The sequence below is a fragment of the Emydura macquarii genome, unplaced genomic scaffold (genome assembly GCF_026122565.2).
Source record: "Emydura macquarii macquarii isolate MOO-44397 ecotype Brisbane River unplaced genomic scaffold, CSIRO-AGI_Emac_v2 contig_1253, whole genome shotgun sequence".
Taxonomy (NCBI): Eukaryota; Metazoa; Chordata; order Testudines; family Chelidae; genus Emydura; species Emydura macquarii.
This window is the reverse complement of record NW_027131390.1, coordinates 54302033-54318255: the sequence shown is the minus strand read 5'-3', so window position 1 is coordinate 54318255 and position 16223 is coordinate 54302033. Positions and strand designations below refer to the sequence as shown.

General features: G+C 44.0%; 1 protein-coding gene across 7 annotated transcripts in view; it reads left to right on the top strand.

Moving 5' to 3' along the window:
- The window catches only part of NRP2 (neuropilin 2), a 116849-nt gene that overhangs the window by 6993 nt on the left and 93633 nt on the right, over positions 1–16223 (top strand). For all 7 annotated transcript variants that reach the window (XR_010919814.1, XM_067548835.1, XM_067548834.1 and 4 more), the window contains exon 2: positions 9516–9693. Coding sequence is in view for 6 of the 7 variants with exons in the window: in XM_067548835.1 (XP_067404936.1) it covers positions 9516–9693 (178 nt within the window). In the remaining variant the exon portion in view is untranslated. The remainder of the gene's footprint in view (positions 1–9515; positions 9694–16223) is intronic.

Here is a 16223-nt window from a genome sequence, read left to right as displayed (position 1 = left end):
TGCTAGCACAGTTTTGCAATGGTTTGGGCTACCATAGCATGGTTTTAATCGCAGTCTGAATCAAAAGGTCATCCTCCCAGAAGTCAAAGCCACATCAAAATCTCAAATTCATTTTCACTTTGCTTGTGTTTCTCAGAGGGGTCCCTGAGAACCTAACATTGGCCTGGAACTCTCTCTTCCAGAGTGGGGGAAGGGAGAGAGAGAGACATAAAGAAACATGTTCATGTGCACACCACACCCACCCCTCTCCTTTCCTCCTTCATCCCTGACCACTGAATGCTTGCTCAGCAGGAAACAATGTGTTTAAGGCATTTTCCAGAATGTGTAATAACTTCTGCTCTGGCATTAAAGTTTAGCAGTAGCTGCATTTGAGAGAACCATCAGAAAGACAAAATTGTTAGAAATAACCAAACAGGTGGGCCCTGGGGGCAGATTGTGGAGATGGAACCCTTTATTGCCTGCTCATTCCACCTCGCCGCTGCGAGTGAGCAACAAGGGGGTTACTTTACAATTCTTTTATCCATAACAGTATGTAAATGTATACATTTCCAGCAACTCCCCATAGACCCTTATTTGGTTACATTGACACCTGTATATGAATATTAACAACTACATAATGAATACAATTATACCCACCCCTGTTCGTTGTTTACTGGATTACCATACAGAAGGCAGGCACATCACCTCAAAACCTATTAATTTTACACTAACATTCTTTGAAGTAAAGGCATGCCAGTGGGAAAGGAAGATAATGTTTTCTTCCCACCTTGGCCTTGTGCAGGAGTGGCGATAGTTATTTTTTAGCCTTATCCCCTGTGCAGATGGCCAGGAAGGGAGGAAAATAAGAGAGATAACAGACTAACTAGACTTCATACCAATTAGCAGAAACAAGGTTTGCCCATGCCATGACTCCCGTTCCCTGTGACTTAGGCCTGACTATTTGTCCAGCTTTTAACTCTTTACTCTCCTGCAAAAATAGCTTTTGCCCAGCAAGGCTCTTAAATAATATCATCTCCTCCTGTGTCTCCATAAAAGAACCATGATCTAATCCAGAAGAGTGGGGGAAGATGACAGCAGAGGGATTGTCTTCAGTGTGGTGGTGCATATTGGCATGCCACTCATATAATGCTCAGTGTAAAGCCATTTAACTTGTTCAGTAGCTTCAGGAGGGCCTCTGATTGGGATCCTTCTCCTTGGAGAGCCTGGGTGCTCTTATTCACAGGCCTTGTGAAGGAGAGGAAGGGAACTGTAACTGGCTGGAGTGGGATTGCAACAAAAAGTGTTCAGTACTGAAGGAAATAAGATAGATAACCTTGGAAGGTGTTATGGAGGTGAGGATAAGATGCAGGATCTCCTTCTTGGCATTGTAGTAATAATAATAATGATGATTTCAGATTTATATAAAGCCTTTCATCAGAAAAGATCAAAACTCTTTATACATGTCCTAAGTGAATGCATGGTCCCTTCCTTAATTCACAGAAGTCAATTAATTGCCTCTTAATTTTCTTCCACCATCCCCACCCAAACCAGCCTTTTTGCAGTGGGAGGCTGATCGCATTATTTTGCTTATTATGTGTTCTATCACAGAGACACTGTGGCCCAGTGGACTGGGGGTCTGGGTTCTACTTCTAGCATTACTGTGTGACCTTGGGAAAGTCATTTCACCGTTCTGCGCCTCAGTCTCCCCATTTGTAAAACACAGCTTATGCTCTCTCCTTGGCAAAGCTCTTTGAGATCTACAGATGAAAAGCACTCTGCAGGAGCTAGATATCACTATGAAACAGTAGTAATCTTTTATGCAATTTCAGATGCTAGGAATTATAATACAAAAGCAAATGGAAACAGACGCTATTCCTTGTTGACCTGAAAATTGTAATATTGTTTGTTCTTCCACTCAAATGACTATTGGAGTAGCCATGAATTGTAATTCCAGACCTATCACCAATGGCTCCAGAATTACATTTGCAGTAAGGCCTGGAGAAGAGTGGACATAAATATAAACTAACACTATTAAATCAGTTGCCCTATTGGAATTGTATTTGTTTATGATATCGGATGACAAATAACGAGGTTAGTGCAGGTGGCATTCCATGAAATGGCTAGGATGTGAAATCTCATAAAAGTAACATTTTAAAAAAATTAAATGAGAATTTTTAAAAAATTGGGGTCACATCCTCAGCTGCTGTAAATAAATCTAGCTCCATTGACTTCACACAGTGATGCTGATTTACACCCACTGAGAATCTGGCCCTGTGATTTTCAGGGAAGAGTTTCTGATTGTCTCAGTTTTAGGTTTCTCTTTCAAATTCTTCCCTGGATTAAAATAGCAAGGAAGATGCAGAGATTGGAAATATCTTAGTTTGTCACTTTAAAAAACAAAACAGTTATTATGATTTTTCCATGTAAAAGTTCACAGGGAACAGTTCCGTTTGATCAGATTCCAGGAGTTCACTGTTCACTGCTGTCCCATGCTAGGAAGTCAATATATGGCATCCCTTCCCAGTTGTCTTAGGAAGTGGTCAAACTGCTGCATTCCTAGGTTGATGGATTGGCTCATTGCTCTTTTGCTTAAGCCCAGACAGAGTTTTTATGAGGCTGTCTTGTGACAGGCTGAAGTCACTTTAAATAAAACAAAATCCTAGTTCAGATCACAGAAATAGCTCTTACAATCAACTAAACTCTGGCTCTAGCATGAAATTTAGTTAAAGTCTGTCTGAGTACAGCTTGGAAGGAGTTGGATGGGATGGTATGGCACATGGGGAACTTCCCCTTTTATAAAATCCCCAAAAGTTTGTGTGTGCGCTTAAGCACTTTGTGATTATTTTACAAAAGGTGCTGTATAGCTAAATAAGTGCATTGACATGGACATATATATCTGTACCTATTAAGTCGTTCAGGAAGCCTTTGAAACTTTATCCCACAACAGAAATCAAACCAATATGACGCCTCAGTTAAATATGACCTCTGTTATTGGGGCTAAAATAGCTAACCTTATTAGCTTTCCCCTATGCGGTGTCTTTCCTTGACAGATCATTAAGCAATGTTTCAATCAGAAAGATTCCATTTGTGATGTTTGATCCCTGCACATATTCCTAGATTGGAAGCTTCCTGGGGTGAGGATTTTTGTCATATGGTTTTTAGTTTAGTATACTCTCCTTGTTCTAAAGGGCTCAGATAGCACTGTGATGGGGGACTCTACAAAAACCTAGGTCGATATTCTAAAGTACCGTGGATGGTGTTAATAATAGTGAACCCACCAGGAGGTTAGAACACTCGTTTTTCCTGCCTAGGCACGTACTTAGGTGCTTTACTGAATGAGGATGGTTTGCTGAATTGGGGCTCAGGGTCTGACCCTTGGAGGCGCTGAGCCCCACTCCACTCTCATTCACATCACTGGGAGCTGAGGGCCCTCTGCTCTTCACAAGGACGTTCAGCCGGTGGAAGGATCCCGTGTTTAGTGAGCTATAAGTGGACGTGTGCTGGCGTGAAAGGGTGCCGTTAGGGCATCTCTCGTGCTAAATTCCAAGGAGCAGAGATCTTCTGGGCCTGCGAGGGAGGACAGAGCGTGGAGGGTGGGCTGCAGGGTGCCTGGCATTTACAAAAAAGTACATAAAGAATGCAGCCTGAGGGGATGGAGCCCTGACCACCAATCAGCACAACTCCTCGTCCTCCCCTCCTGTCTCTTTGCTGTCGGACAGAGATTTCACACCCCGCCGCCTCTCCCATCCTTCTTTCTGCCTGGTTGTGGTTTTGGGGAACGCTGACTTTTTGGTCTCTTTTTTCCTAACTCAGACGTACTTGAGCGATACTCCTGACCCAGAAAAAGCTCATTTGTTTTCTGTGGACCAGATGACAGGCATAGTTTGTAGGGACAGGCAGCATGGAAAGTGAGGCTACAGCTCCATGCCTGGGCAGCCCTGATGTTTTGCAGATGCTCCCGGTTTGGCTGAAAGGAGCGCTGACTCTCACTCTCCTAGGAATCTAACATACAACAAACAGACACAAAGGGCCTGTCTGTTGCCCAGCTACTGGAAGTTCCTTAAATCAAGGCATTGGGCCTTGGTAGGGAGGTAGATAGACTTCATAGATCATGTCTGCTCAGTGTGTGTATTCACACGGCTTTGGCTACATCCCCAAAGTCTTGTCCCAGCATGCACTGAGCTCGGCCAAAGGATTCTCTGGAAGGCAGTCTCTTCTTTGGTGGTTTTAAAGTCTTGCCCGTAACTCTCCACAGAGCATTATCCTGCCTGATCGTCGCTCTTCATGCAGGCAAAACTTCCTCTGACTAGCTGGTGCTGGAATGTCTCAACTCCGTCTCCTTCCTTGGATAGGTATGAGAGCAGGAGCTGCTCCTATGTCATGTGCTATTTTTACATGAATGCATCCTAACCAAATATGATCCTGGTGAATCATAAGATTTATTGGTTGTTTCTTGTCAGAAGTCACCAACTCTCAGTGGCGGCAGCATCTGAGTTTTATTTTGAAATGCGTCTCTTGGCTACATTAAGTTTTTTACACTTGGAGTTGGCCTTTGCTTTTTACATCCAAGATCAGAGGATGCATTGAGCCCTGCTCTTCAGGAAAATCTGGTGGGATTTAATTGGCAGAAAACTCAGTGGGAGAACACCCTCTCTCTCAAGATTTCACAGCATTTGAAGGCATCAGGACCATCTCATGTATCTCTTAGACTTAGGGTAATCCACTTGTGTAATGCCAACTTCAAAGGGAGTGATGTGCCCCATGCAGGTGAGGGGCTGAACTTGGCCAGTGCATGTCAACAAGGAGAGGTTTCTCCTAATTGTCCCATTGGGCAAGGAGATGAAAGGAAATATGTTCTGCAGCCTGGAGTGGGCAAGGATCTCAGTTCTCCGAACCCAGTTGTGTGGGGACACCCTGTAGTTCTCAGGGTGCCTTTGGAGGGCTGGAATTTTGGGCCATGCCCAGTGGCTATATGTGATGTCTCAGGCTTTCTGTTCCCCACCACAGCACTGCACGGGATTCAGGAAGCTGTGTTACCATGGCCTTCCCATCAGCCTTGCAGTGGTCATTCCCAGTGCGGCGAGGGAAGGAAGCAGTGTAAGGTCATGCTGGAATAAGCTCACTCCCCTGGAGGATGATGCCTAGGAGAGCAGCTGTCCCTGCCACCTCCCCCCTGACCAGAACAACAGCACTGAAGAGTTGGGTTAGAGGCGTTTTCCTCTTATTGAAGGGAGGGAACGAGCAAGCCAGAGACCTGCTGCTCCCCTTGCTGACCTGCCCTCCTAGATCTAGCTCCCCTCCTCCAACAGGCCTGGGAGGGAGCATCGGGAGAGCTGTTTCCAAACAGCACATTTAGTTGCTGAGTGGCAGAGTGTACCGGCCCCCTGGCAGACCTGGCTAATATTTTAATATTTCATTTTAATTTTATTAAGTGAATTTAAGGCTGGCGAAAGCTGCCAGAACACATTGAAGTCTGACATCTTCTGTTTCATTCCCACATCATACACAGATTGGGCAGCAGCAGTGCTTTCTTCTTCACCCTGCCCAACCCACGTTCCTCAAGTCCTGACCTGTTTGGACAGACTCCAGGACTGGGCGGGTGGCTCGGGCCTTGTTCACACACAAACTTGCACCAGCTTAGTTAAACCAGCTTGAATTGACTCCATGATTTTTGGTTTAAGAGTGTCTTATTTCTGTTTAGCTTAGGCCTGCTCCTAATTGACTAAAGCTAAAATGAAGCAAGCCCGAGTTTGACTGAAATGAGAGCACCCACACAGCCTTTTGCAACAGTTAAGCTAAATTGGCTTAAAATGACACCATGTATGTAAACAAGCCTTCAGTTTTCATACACATCAATGATTAGCCTCTCTGCTGAGGCTGCCAACAAGAGGTGACCATTCTGATGGTGGATTTTTGTGGTGAGGGTATTTGTCCACTAGATGTTGGACTGATACCAGCACCAAGCTGTCTGGACTCCCCCCCCCCCCCCAAGGAGCCATTAGATCAATTGGTCAATCTAGATTGCTTTATGAGGCCTCATCTAATTGATGTAATATCAGCCATCACAGTATCTAAGTGCTGATTATGGACCAGCTGTGGCCGTGATGTGCACTCTTTTGCAACCCTGTTTATTTTAATGGTGTTGCTAAGGGATGACTGCCATAGCAGCATCTGGCCCTGTTAGAGTAGCTGGTGAAATGTTTCTGCAGGTGAAATGCTCTAAGAGTTACAAAGAGAAACACAGTTGTTGATTTCATTAGTATCTATGGGGCTGAGAAATGCAGCCCACCCACCCCATCTGTTTGTTTTGTTCCATTCTGTTCTGTTACATTTTGCCTTTTAGACTGTAATCATAAATGGAATTTAGCTCTAAAATTGTAGGGCCTGCTTCTGATCTCACTTACGTGGTATAACTCAGGAGTATCTCCACTGAAGTCAATGAAAATATTCAGGGGTAAAACTGGTGGCAGATCAGAATCAAGCCCCTGGGATCGGCCTGTCCCACCCTGTCTATCTGGTGTGGGTTTACACAGCAGTATGTGAACCCAAGACCTGGGGTGAAAGTAGATTTCTTCACCTCCTTTTATCCGCCAAGAATGAAAGAAGCTGGGTCAGATTGTAATGTTCACATGGTGGCGCTCCTTAATGCATGAGAGGTCCTATTGACGTTTTTGGGACTGCCCCTGGAATATTCACACTGTTCAGCATAAGTAAGGGGGCTAGAATCCTGGGACTAGTTGGTGGTACCAGTCTAGTGGGTAAGCATGTTTGAGAAAGCTGGGGAGAGGATGATGAGGTGTGAAAGGATTGAATTTGTTTTCATTGCTTCAAGACTTCACCCTTTCCAAGAAAAACAGTCTGCCACTTGAATATTTATCTTTGTGGGAAGAGTATACGCATGTGCAAATGATGTGTGAATTTTTATGAGCGAGTGTGGAAGTGTGTACATGAGTGAAGTGTGACTCCCACATATATACTTCAGTGTCAACAGATACATGAAGTCTCTCAGACGTGTGTGTATGCCTGTGTGTCTCTGTCCTCTTTTGAGGAGGCTTCCTGTCGCTATTGTTCACTGCTGGATCTGTACATGGCACGTGCTTTTTCTTTTTCAAAGGAATTTGCAGGGAGGAGCCAGCCGGTTAAGTTTAAGAACCGTCCTAGCACAGGCATCTGACTGCACGTTTCTCATTGCAGAAAGACTGACCCAGGGCAAGTTGATTACAGGGCTGTGATTTTCCTGCTAAGAGCTGGCAAAGAACATACAGTCTCTGCAGTCTACAGGGCAGCTGCTGCTCCATGTTCCACCTTTAAGGCCAGATCCTCAGCTGGCATAAGTCAGAGTAATTCTATTGGCGTCTATGGAATTAGGCCAGGTTGCACCCGCTAAGGATCTGGGCCTTAAATCATCCCAAAGGATAAGTCTAAATTTCCAGTCACACTGACTAACAAGATGTTACAAAACCTGTACGAGTGCTGAGTTGCGCTGTCCTGTGGTGTATACAGTACACAGAGCACCCAGAGGAATGTAATTTAGTTTGCTTAAAGAGGAGCGGGAGTAACTTTCAGAAGTGGGCTCATTTGTGATGGGCTAATTATCTCTGCCTTTGTGTAAGAGCTGGTGTAATTGTTCATCTGTGCTAGAGATCAGGCTCCCTCCTGTGCTTTGTCAGTGAGTACAAGACTGTGCATCACCATTACAGGAAAAGGCCTGGCTCTGTTTTGTGATCTAATGCAGATTAGCACTTCAGAGCTGGGAGGAGTGGAAGTGGCAAGGCTTTAAAGCCTCACTGTCCGGCTACAGCATGGTGCTGCATGCGTGCCCTTTCTTTCCCCTGTGCATCTTGACAAGCTGTTCTTTTGTCTAAGATAGAAATAGGGCAGACAGCAGTATTGCTAGGGTGGGGAATGGCTGAACTTCACCTGTAGTGAAGAAAGATCCGGTCCTGTTGGGTGGCTGCTGAGAGGTAATCTATAATTCACAAGACCTTGCTGTTTCATGCAGATGGTGATATTGAAGCATGATGACGGATGCCAGCAGCGTAAAATCTCAGAGGCATTTCCTTTTTCTCCCCTTTGTCTTGTTCTTTCCTCCTGGTTCGTGGGTCTCTTAAGTTAAAACCTCCCCAAGCTGAGTGTGTCTGGTGCTGAGGAATTTCAGCCTTTGCTCATATCCCACATTTTCAGTGGCGGGTGATACGCTTCCCAAATATGACTTCAGTGACAATTGAGGTTATTCAGTCCCTTGACAGACTGGGCCTGGCTGGTTTATAACTCAGGAAGGACTGGATACACATGCGCTTGCTTCCATTTCATTGTCCTTGTCCAGGCTGGGTGTGGCTGGGAGGAGGAAGCCTGTCTCTGAACCAGGATCAGGCTACAGGAGTGATTGAACTCTTTTTTTTGTCTGAATAGTGTTTGCATCTGGGAAGGCAACACAAGCGCTTTCCGCAGCCACTTGACATTGTTGACTTAGCACCATCTCATTGGCCGCCCCTGTTGGATTGCTACAGAGCAGCACCATCGGCTGGATGGAGCCAGTTGTGGTACGCAATGGTGGCAGTGACGGCCACTCTGCTGCGATTAGGGGAATAAAGAAATGTAAAATATAGATGCCTATTGGAGAAAGGGACTTTGTTGGGATTCTTAGTATGTTACCAATTGACTCTCTGATGCAGATTTTCCTTCCAGTGAGTAATGAAATAATAAATCAGATTTGTGGTGTTCATAAGATTAAATGTTTTTTTGAAGATGAAATCGCCCTCTAGGGCCTGTTATAACCCAAAGCTGAAAGTGCTTCCTTTGCTCAACATGTAATTGTTACCAGGCCATTTCTGGGCCACAAAACCACCACTGCTGATTATCAGAGTCTGTAATTCCAACTGCGTGGCTGGCTTGAAGTCTTTCAAGAGCAGAGGGATGAAACTGAGAGAAGTGGGGCAGCAAAGGGAGTGGGAAGACTGTCGTGTGGTTTAAAGCATGGTACAAGGAGTCAGGTATTTGTTCCTGGTTCTGCCACATATTTCTTGTGCGAACTTCAACAAGTCACTTAACCCTCCGTGGCTCAGTTCCCTAACCTGCAATGTTGGGATAATGCTGCTTCCCTAAATTGCAGGGGTGTAGTGTGAGTTTTAATCCAGCAATGTTTGTATAGTGCCTTTGTGGTATCTATGGAAGAGTGCCATAGAAAGCTTGTAAAAGAGCCAATAAAGGGGAGAAAATAAAGGCAGCTCCAAATGATCTGATATCTCACTGCCTCTTTTATTATAAATCTGAAATTGCGTAGGCAGGAGCATTTATGGCTCTTTTCTGGTCTGTCTGAAATGTGGTGTGTGGGGGGGGGGGAGAAGGGGGTGAGATTGCTGTATATAATAATCACCTTCACTGTAAGCGCCCAGCGATTAGCTTTGCAGTTGCAGACCGCATTGCTGTAAAAGGCCCGTAAAACATTCTTTATCAGACAACCAAAAGAGTAAATGGTGATGCTTTTGAAGTTCATAACCGATTTCAGCCACCTGTTCTCCTGGTTGTTTTTGCAGTTCAGTCGTGTGGGGGTCGTTTGAATTCGAAGGATGCTGGTTACATCACTTCGCCCGGATACCCACAGGACTACCCCTCCCACCAGAACTGCGAGTGGGTCATTTACGCCCCAGAAGCAAATCAGAAGATTATCCTCAACTTCAACCCTCACTTTGAAATTGAGAAACATGACTGCAAGTAAGAGCCTTCCTCTTCTTCTTTACTGGATAATCTGCTCCTCCTCCTCTTCTTCTTCCTCTCTTAATCTAATAATGTGAGGACCAAGTATTCCCAGAAACAGAAAACTAAGTAGTAGTCCTAGTCTCCAAAGCATACCTCGTTATGTCACCATCCTTCAAAGTAAACGAGAGTCTGGCTTACCTTGTAGCTGGCTGTTGTGTGACTCCTTGACACGCAGAGTGAAAGGAGCTGAATCCCAGCCTCAGGTTTCTGATACGTCGCGGTCCTTGGCACATAGAAGGTGTTAGTTCTTTTCCCTGCACCGGTGCTGATTTTGCTGCATTGTGATTTTGAAGGAGAGACTAAGAAGCTGGATGTCCAGGAAAATCAATTACCAGCTAGTAAATAATTAACAGCATCAATAGGGACTGTTATAGGCAGAATTAATTATGTGGTCTCCGGATTTATAATCCAGTATGTATCCTCCAGAGTCCATGACCAACTGTTGGGATGTCTGAAATATGGAAGATGTTAGGGTCTCCTAAAATGGGCCTGATCCTGCAGTCTTTCTGCACATGGCATTCCCTTTGATTTGTGAAAGCATCCACATTTGAGACTGACTATAGGATCAGACCCACTGACACACAATAATCAGCAATATTTTAGGTGAATTTTTTGAAGGTTAAAAATTATGGTGCCAGAGCCTCAGCAGGTGTAAACCAGCATAGCTCCATTGGCTTTAGTGGAAGCATGCTGCTTTACACCAGTTGAGGATGTGGTCCATTATATGCGCACAGGCCCTGATCCAACCAGTGTTGAAGACAGTGAGTGTTGAGGGAGGTCAGCACTTTGCAGGATCAGGTCCATGAAAAGAGTGGGGGGGAAAGCAGGACCCATGAACATGGACATAGATGAACACAGGTGGTCTGAGCAAAATGATGAGGGACGTGATAATGGTTTTATTGCCATGTGTTTAGGGAAAGCTGCATAAGTTACTTGTGGCTAATGCAGTCACCACATACTCATGGTAATAAACATTTTACAGTTCCACTGGACTCTGGAGATTTGGGTTCTATTCCTGGCTCTGTGACTGGCCCACTGGATGACCTTGGGCAAGTCTTTTTGCTTCTCTGTGCCTCAGTTTCTCTTTTTGTAAAAGGGATACCGACCTCCTTTGTAAAGCACTTTTGAAATCTCCTGATGAAAACCACTATATAAGAGCTTGGTAATGTTAGTTTTTAGTATATAGAGGGGAGTGTGATATGGAAGTAGGTGTTAAGAGTCCTGGTTCTGACACTGACTCATTCTGTTGTCTTGGGCAAGTTAGGGCCAATATTGCATAAGTGCTTAGCACACACAAGCGGCACCAGGTTTTCAAAAGAACTCAGCATAAGAACATAAGAATGGCCAGACTAGGTCAGACCAATAGTCCATCGAGCCCAGTATCCTGTCTTCCAACAGTGGCCAATGCCAGGTGCTTCAGAGGGAATGAGCAAAAACAGTAATCATCAAGTGATCCATCCCGTCACCCATTCCCAGCTTCTGGCAAATAGAGGCTAGGGACACTTCAGAGCATAGTTTTGCATCTCACCCCATCCTGGCTAATAGCCATTGATGGATCTATCCTCCATGAACTTATCTAGTTCTTTTTTGAACCCTGTTATAGTCTTTGCCTTCACAACATCCTCTGGCAAAGAGTTCCACAGGTTGACTGTGCATTGTGTGAAGAAATACTTCCTTTTTTTCATTTTAAACCTGCTGCTATTAATTTCATTTGATGACCCTACTTTTTGTATTACGAAAAGGAGTAAATACCACTTCCTTATTTACTTTCTCCACACCAGTCATGATTTCATAGATCTCTATCATATCCTCCCTTAGTTGTCTCTTTTCCAAGCTGAAAGTCCCAGTCGAATTAATCTCTCCTTATATTGAAGCTGTTCCATACCCCTAATGATTTTTGTTGCCATTTTCTGTACCTTTTCCAATTCTAATGTGTCTTTTTTGAGATGGGGCATCCAGATCTGCATGCAGTATTCAAGATATTGGTGTACTATGGATTTATAAAGAGGCAATATGATATTTTGTGTCCTATTATCTCTTACCTAATGATTCCCAACATTCTGTTAGCTTTTTTTGACTGCCCCTGCACATTGAGTGGATGTTTTCAGAGAACTATCCACAATGACTCCAAGATCTGTTTATTGAGTGGTATCAACTAATTTAGACCCCGTCCTTTTATATGTATAGTTGGGATTATGTTTTCCAATGTGCATTACTTTGCATTTACTAACTTTGAATTTTATTTGCCATTTTGTTGCCCAGTCACCCAGTTTTGTGAGATCCCTTTGTATATCTCCACAGTCTGCTTTGGACTTAACTATCTTGAGTAGTTTTGTATCATCTGCAAATTTTGCCACCTCACTGTTTATCCGTTCTTTCAAGATCATTTATGAATATGTTGAACAGTACTGGTCCCAGTACAGACCCCCAGGGTACACTACTGTTTACCTCTCTCTATTCTGAAAACTGACCATTTATTCCTACCCTTTCATAGAATCATAGAATATTAGAGTTGGAAGGGACCTCAGGAGGTCATCTAGTCTAACCCCCTGCTCAAAGCAGGACTAACCTCAGCTATATCATCCCAGCCAGGGCTTTGTCAAGCCTCAGCTTAAAAACCTCTAAGGATGGAGATTCCACCACCTCCCTAGGTAACCCATTCCAGTGCTTCACCACCCACCTAGTGAAAAACTTTTTCCCAATGTCCAACCTAGACCTCTCCCCCTGTAACTTGAGACCGTTGCTCCTTGTTCTGTCATCTGCCACCACCGAGAACAGCCTAGCCTTTGTGTCCTATCTTATGATTCTGTTACTGATTCAGGAGAGGACCTTCCCTCTTATCCCATGAATGCTTACTTTGCTTAAGAGCTTTTGCAGAGGGACCTTGTCAAAGACTTTCTGAAAATCTAAGTACACACTATATACACTGGCTCACTCTTATCCACATGCTTGTTGACCCCCCCCCCCCCACCAAAGAATTCTAGTAGATTGGTGAGGCGTGATTTCCCCTTACAAATACCACGTTGACTCTTCCCCAACAAATACATCTATGTGTCTAATAATTCTGTTCTTTACTATAGTTTCAAGTTAGCCTTATTGGCCTGTAGTTGCTAGGATTGCCTCTGGAGCCTTTTGAAAAAATTGACATCACATTAGCTATCCTCCAGTCATCTGGTACAGAAGCTGATTTAAACTGTTTGTTGGAAACTGAACACTTTTGAAAATCTGGCCCTTGTTTACGTGTCTATATGAGAGCTAAGCTATTCTTGAAAAGCAGGCTCCAGCTGCAGGTGCTGAAAATTTGAAAATCTTACCCTGAACACTTTTGAAACTGTTGCCTGACGTCTCTTGGTGCCTATTTTCGCATCTATAAAATGGGGATAAGAATGCAGTTGTGGCAGGTGTCACCTGCTCTTGCTGTTACAGATAGTCTGCCAAGTTCTTTTTTTTAATGCGTGAAGAATTTTGTAGCCTTAGAAGAAAGGGTTGTTGGTAATTTTGGTTGCATAAGGGTCTAGGTGGAGGGAGCTCTGTGAGCAGCAAGAGAATTTGCTGTCTGCAGGGGTCTCTGGTTAGAGTCAGTTCTTGAGGTAGAGTTGCTCCCTAGGAACTAGGTATCAGTGCCGAGCTCAGATTGCTGAAATTGGGCATTGTCTGCGTCTCTGGTCTAGAACTGGTGCATGTGTATAAATAATGCAAGTTACACTTTTTGAATGTACGCACGCCACTGATTGCTCCTCCTCCTCCTCTGAGCTGCAAGGGCCTGGACGTCTGCTTCTGCTCAGCGGAGAGGCAAGGCTGGTGTTAGAACAGGATATTGGTGTCAGAGAAGGGGCACTACTACATGTTAATTCCTGGATAAGGCTCAGTCAATGAGCATTCTGAGATCACTGCAAGGAAGTTTTTCTCTCAGTGCTGATTATTTTAATTGTTTTCCTTTTTTTTTTTTTTTTTTTTTTTTTTGTTCAGTCCCAAATTTCTTTCATTCTTTTTTTGGGCTGTGTCCAGTCACATTAGAAAGTAACTGGGCCTTTTCCCCCCATCATGAAAGGAATAATTTGGTGTAATTGAAGGCCTTTCTCTCTTTCTGCTTCATCTCTGCTCCAGAGGAGCTCCTTAGTTTGGAAAGCACTTCAAAACAAAGAAAATTGGCCGTCTTCTGTTATTTTCTCCTCCTGTGTGTTAGTCCCAGCCAGGATCTTAATGCTTGTAGGATGTGTGCTTTCTAAAATAAAGCTCGGAAACCAGGTCATAGTCTGCGCTGCCCTTCAAATGTAATGATGCAGCAGTAAAGCCAGGAGCAAAAGGGGAAAGAGAAAGAGAGAAGCTCTGATTAAGACCAGCCAAACTATTCGGAAATAATTGCAATAGCCCGTCTGCTCGCTATTTCTTCCTCTCAGCACTGCGAGTGCAGCTGCTGGTTTCCTACTGCTGCTCTTCAGCCCCATGCAGTGGGATTGGGTATCTGCTATCTGAACCGGGAAGCGGCATTCAGTTTTAAAAGAGCATGCTGCTTTTTGGAAAGGTTGCCATTCTGTCACATTACATTGTGTATGCCATGCAGCCCTGAACATGCCAAGTTTTATTTCTGATCTCAGGAGAGACTTGAACCAGCTTCCCATAGATGAGAAATGATGACTATCCCCTGTCTCCACAGTCACGTGGCTGTTCTACCCACTCCTCCTTAATTGCCATTTCTCTTTTCAGTCTGCGCTGTTTGCTTGGAAAATCCAACTTAGAAGCCTCAGTGTTGTGTGAATCATTGCATTCTATAGCCACCCTTTCCAGCCATGCATCCCTTCCACAGCTATGTTTCTCTTTGGACCATTAAAAGCCTCTTCCAGAGATCATCTTCTGAAATCTATCATCCACTGCTCTACTGAACTAATGGTGCTGAAGGATTAGACTGGGCAGAGCTGCCTTTGAATTCCCAGTCTTTTCTATATAAACAGGGTGGAAGCAGACTCATTCCACATCATAGTGGAACAGTCTTGCTCCCACTACAAACAAAAGAACCTCTTGCTTGAGTCATAACAGCTTACCCAGGAAAACATTATTTAAAATACACATACATAAAAACCAACCCAGTCTGTTTTTTCCATCAGCTTTTTCTGAACATGAAATACGGTTGAATTATGAATAACTCAGTGGACATGCTGTCTCTGGCTGTAATGATTTCACATGCCGTATTGGCTTCAACAAGAGTACTTGTAGCCCCCTCTGGTGGTATCATGCCAGACGACAAATTATCCCAAGAGAGTTTGGTCCTTGTGAAAGGTGGCTGGCAGAATGAAAACCAGAGATGGGCCTGAGCCACAAAGTTTGGACTTTTCTGAGAATTTGGATCCAAAGGTGTGGTCTCATATTGAATGAAAACTGTTTTCAGAAGAAGGGTATGGTCTAAAGTACTATGGGAAATTCATGCAAATCACCCTGATAGCAGGAGGACAGAACTTAAAGGGACCATGCTTCCAGTCTTGTGCTGAGACCTGCCCATAATTTAACTCACCTTACACATGTCTGATGTTTTGTTTTAAAGCTATTCTACTGATCCTGGAAAATATCAGTTTCCCCAAAGGAGGGTAGCAGCATTGATTGATAGCCCAATTCTCTGCTGCATGAGCAGCTGCTGATTAATTATTTGTATTATAGTAGCACCTAGAGTTCCCAACCAAGAGTGGGACACCATTGTGCTAGACTGTACCAACACACAAAGGGAGACAGTCCCACTCCCCAAGAGTGGACACTAAATAGAAAAGACAAACAGAGTGGGAGAGAAAAGAAGTTAAGTGTCTTGCCCAGGGTCATATAGTCAGTTAGTGAGGGAGCCAGGAGTAGAACCACAGCATGTGATTCCTAGATCAGCCAAAACACAGGTCCCTTGTCACTAGACACTAGTGATAACAACCATGCTGCTGTGCTCCATTGCAGCCATGGATGTTCTGAAGTGGGATGGGACCACGTCAAACACATCAAGCCAGATTCTAGTTAGCCTGCCAGGTCCTGTTTGTGGTTGCATGAGCCTCTCTCAGTAATTCTAGCAAGCTGGACACTGAAACAAGCAAATAAAAATGTTCTTCTTTCTTAGCAAGCAGGCTGAGTCTTCCAGATTTTAATGTCCTGCCTGCTCACAAGAGGAGAGCAGGGCAGAGAGTCAGTGCAATGTGGATGTGAGTGCTCACAAACCAAACCATAACTGGCAGCTATAATTTTAGGCCTAGCACCCTTCAGCAAATCCCTTCACACAAGAATATAACATTACGAGAAGTCTTCTTTCCATCAGCAGAAGTTAAAGAGCAGACAAGACAGCAATTATAGGTGACTAATTAGTAAATGTTTTGAAAAATATGCATAATTAGCTCAATAGTAAACATTTTAGAAACAATGCCACATCTCTCTGAATTGATAAAATCCCCTAGAAAATAGAAATATATGAATAATGTTAGAGAGAGATGTGTTTTGAGGGGACCTAGTGAGGGACCATA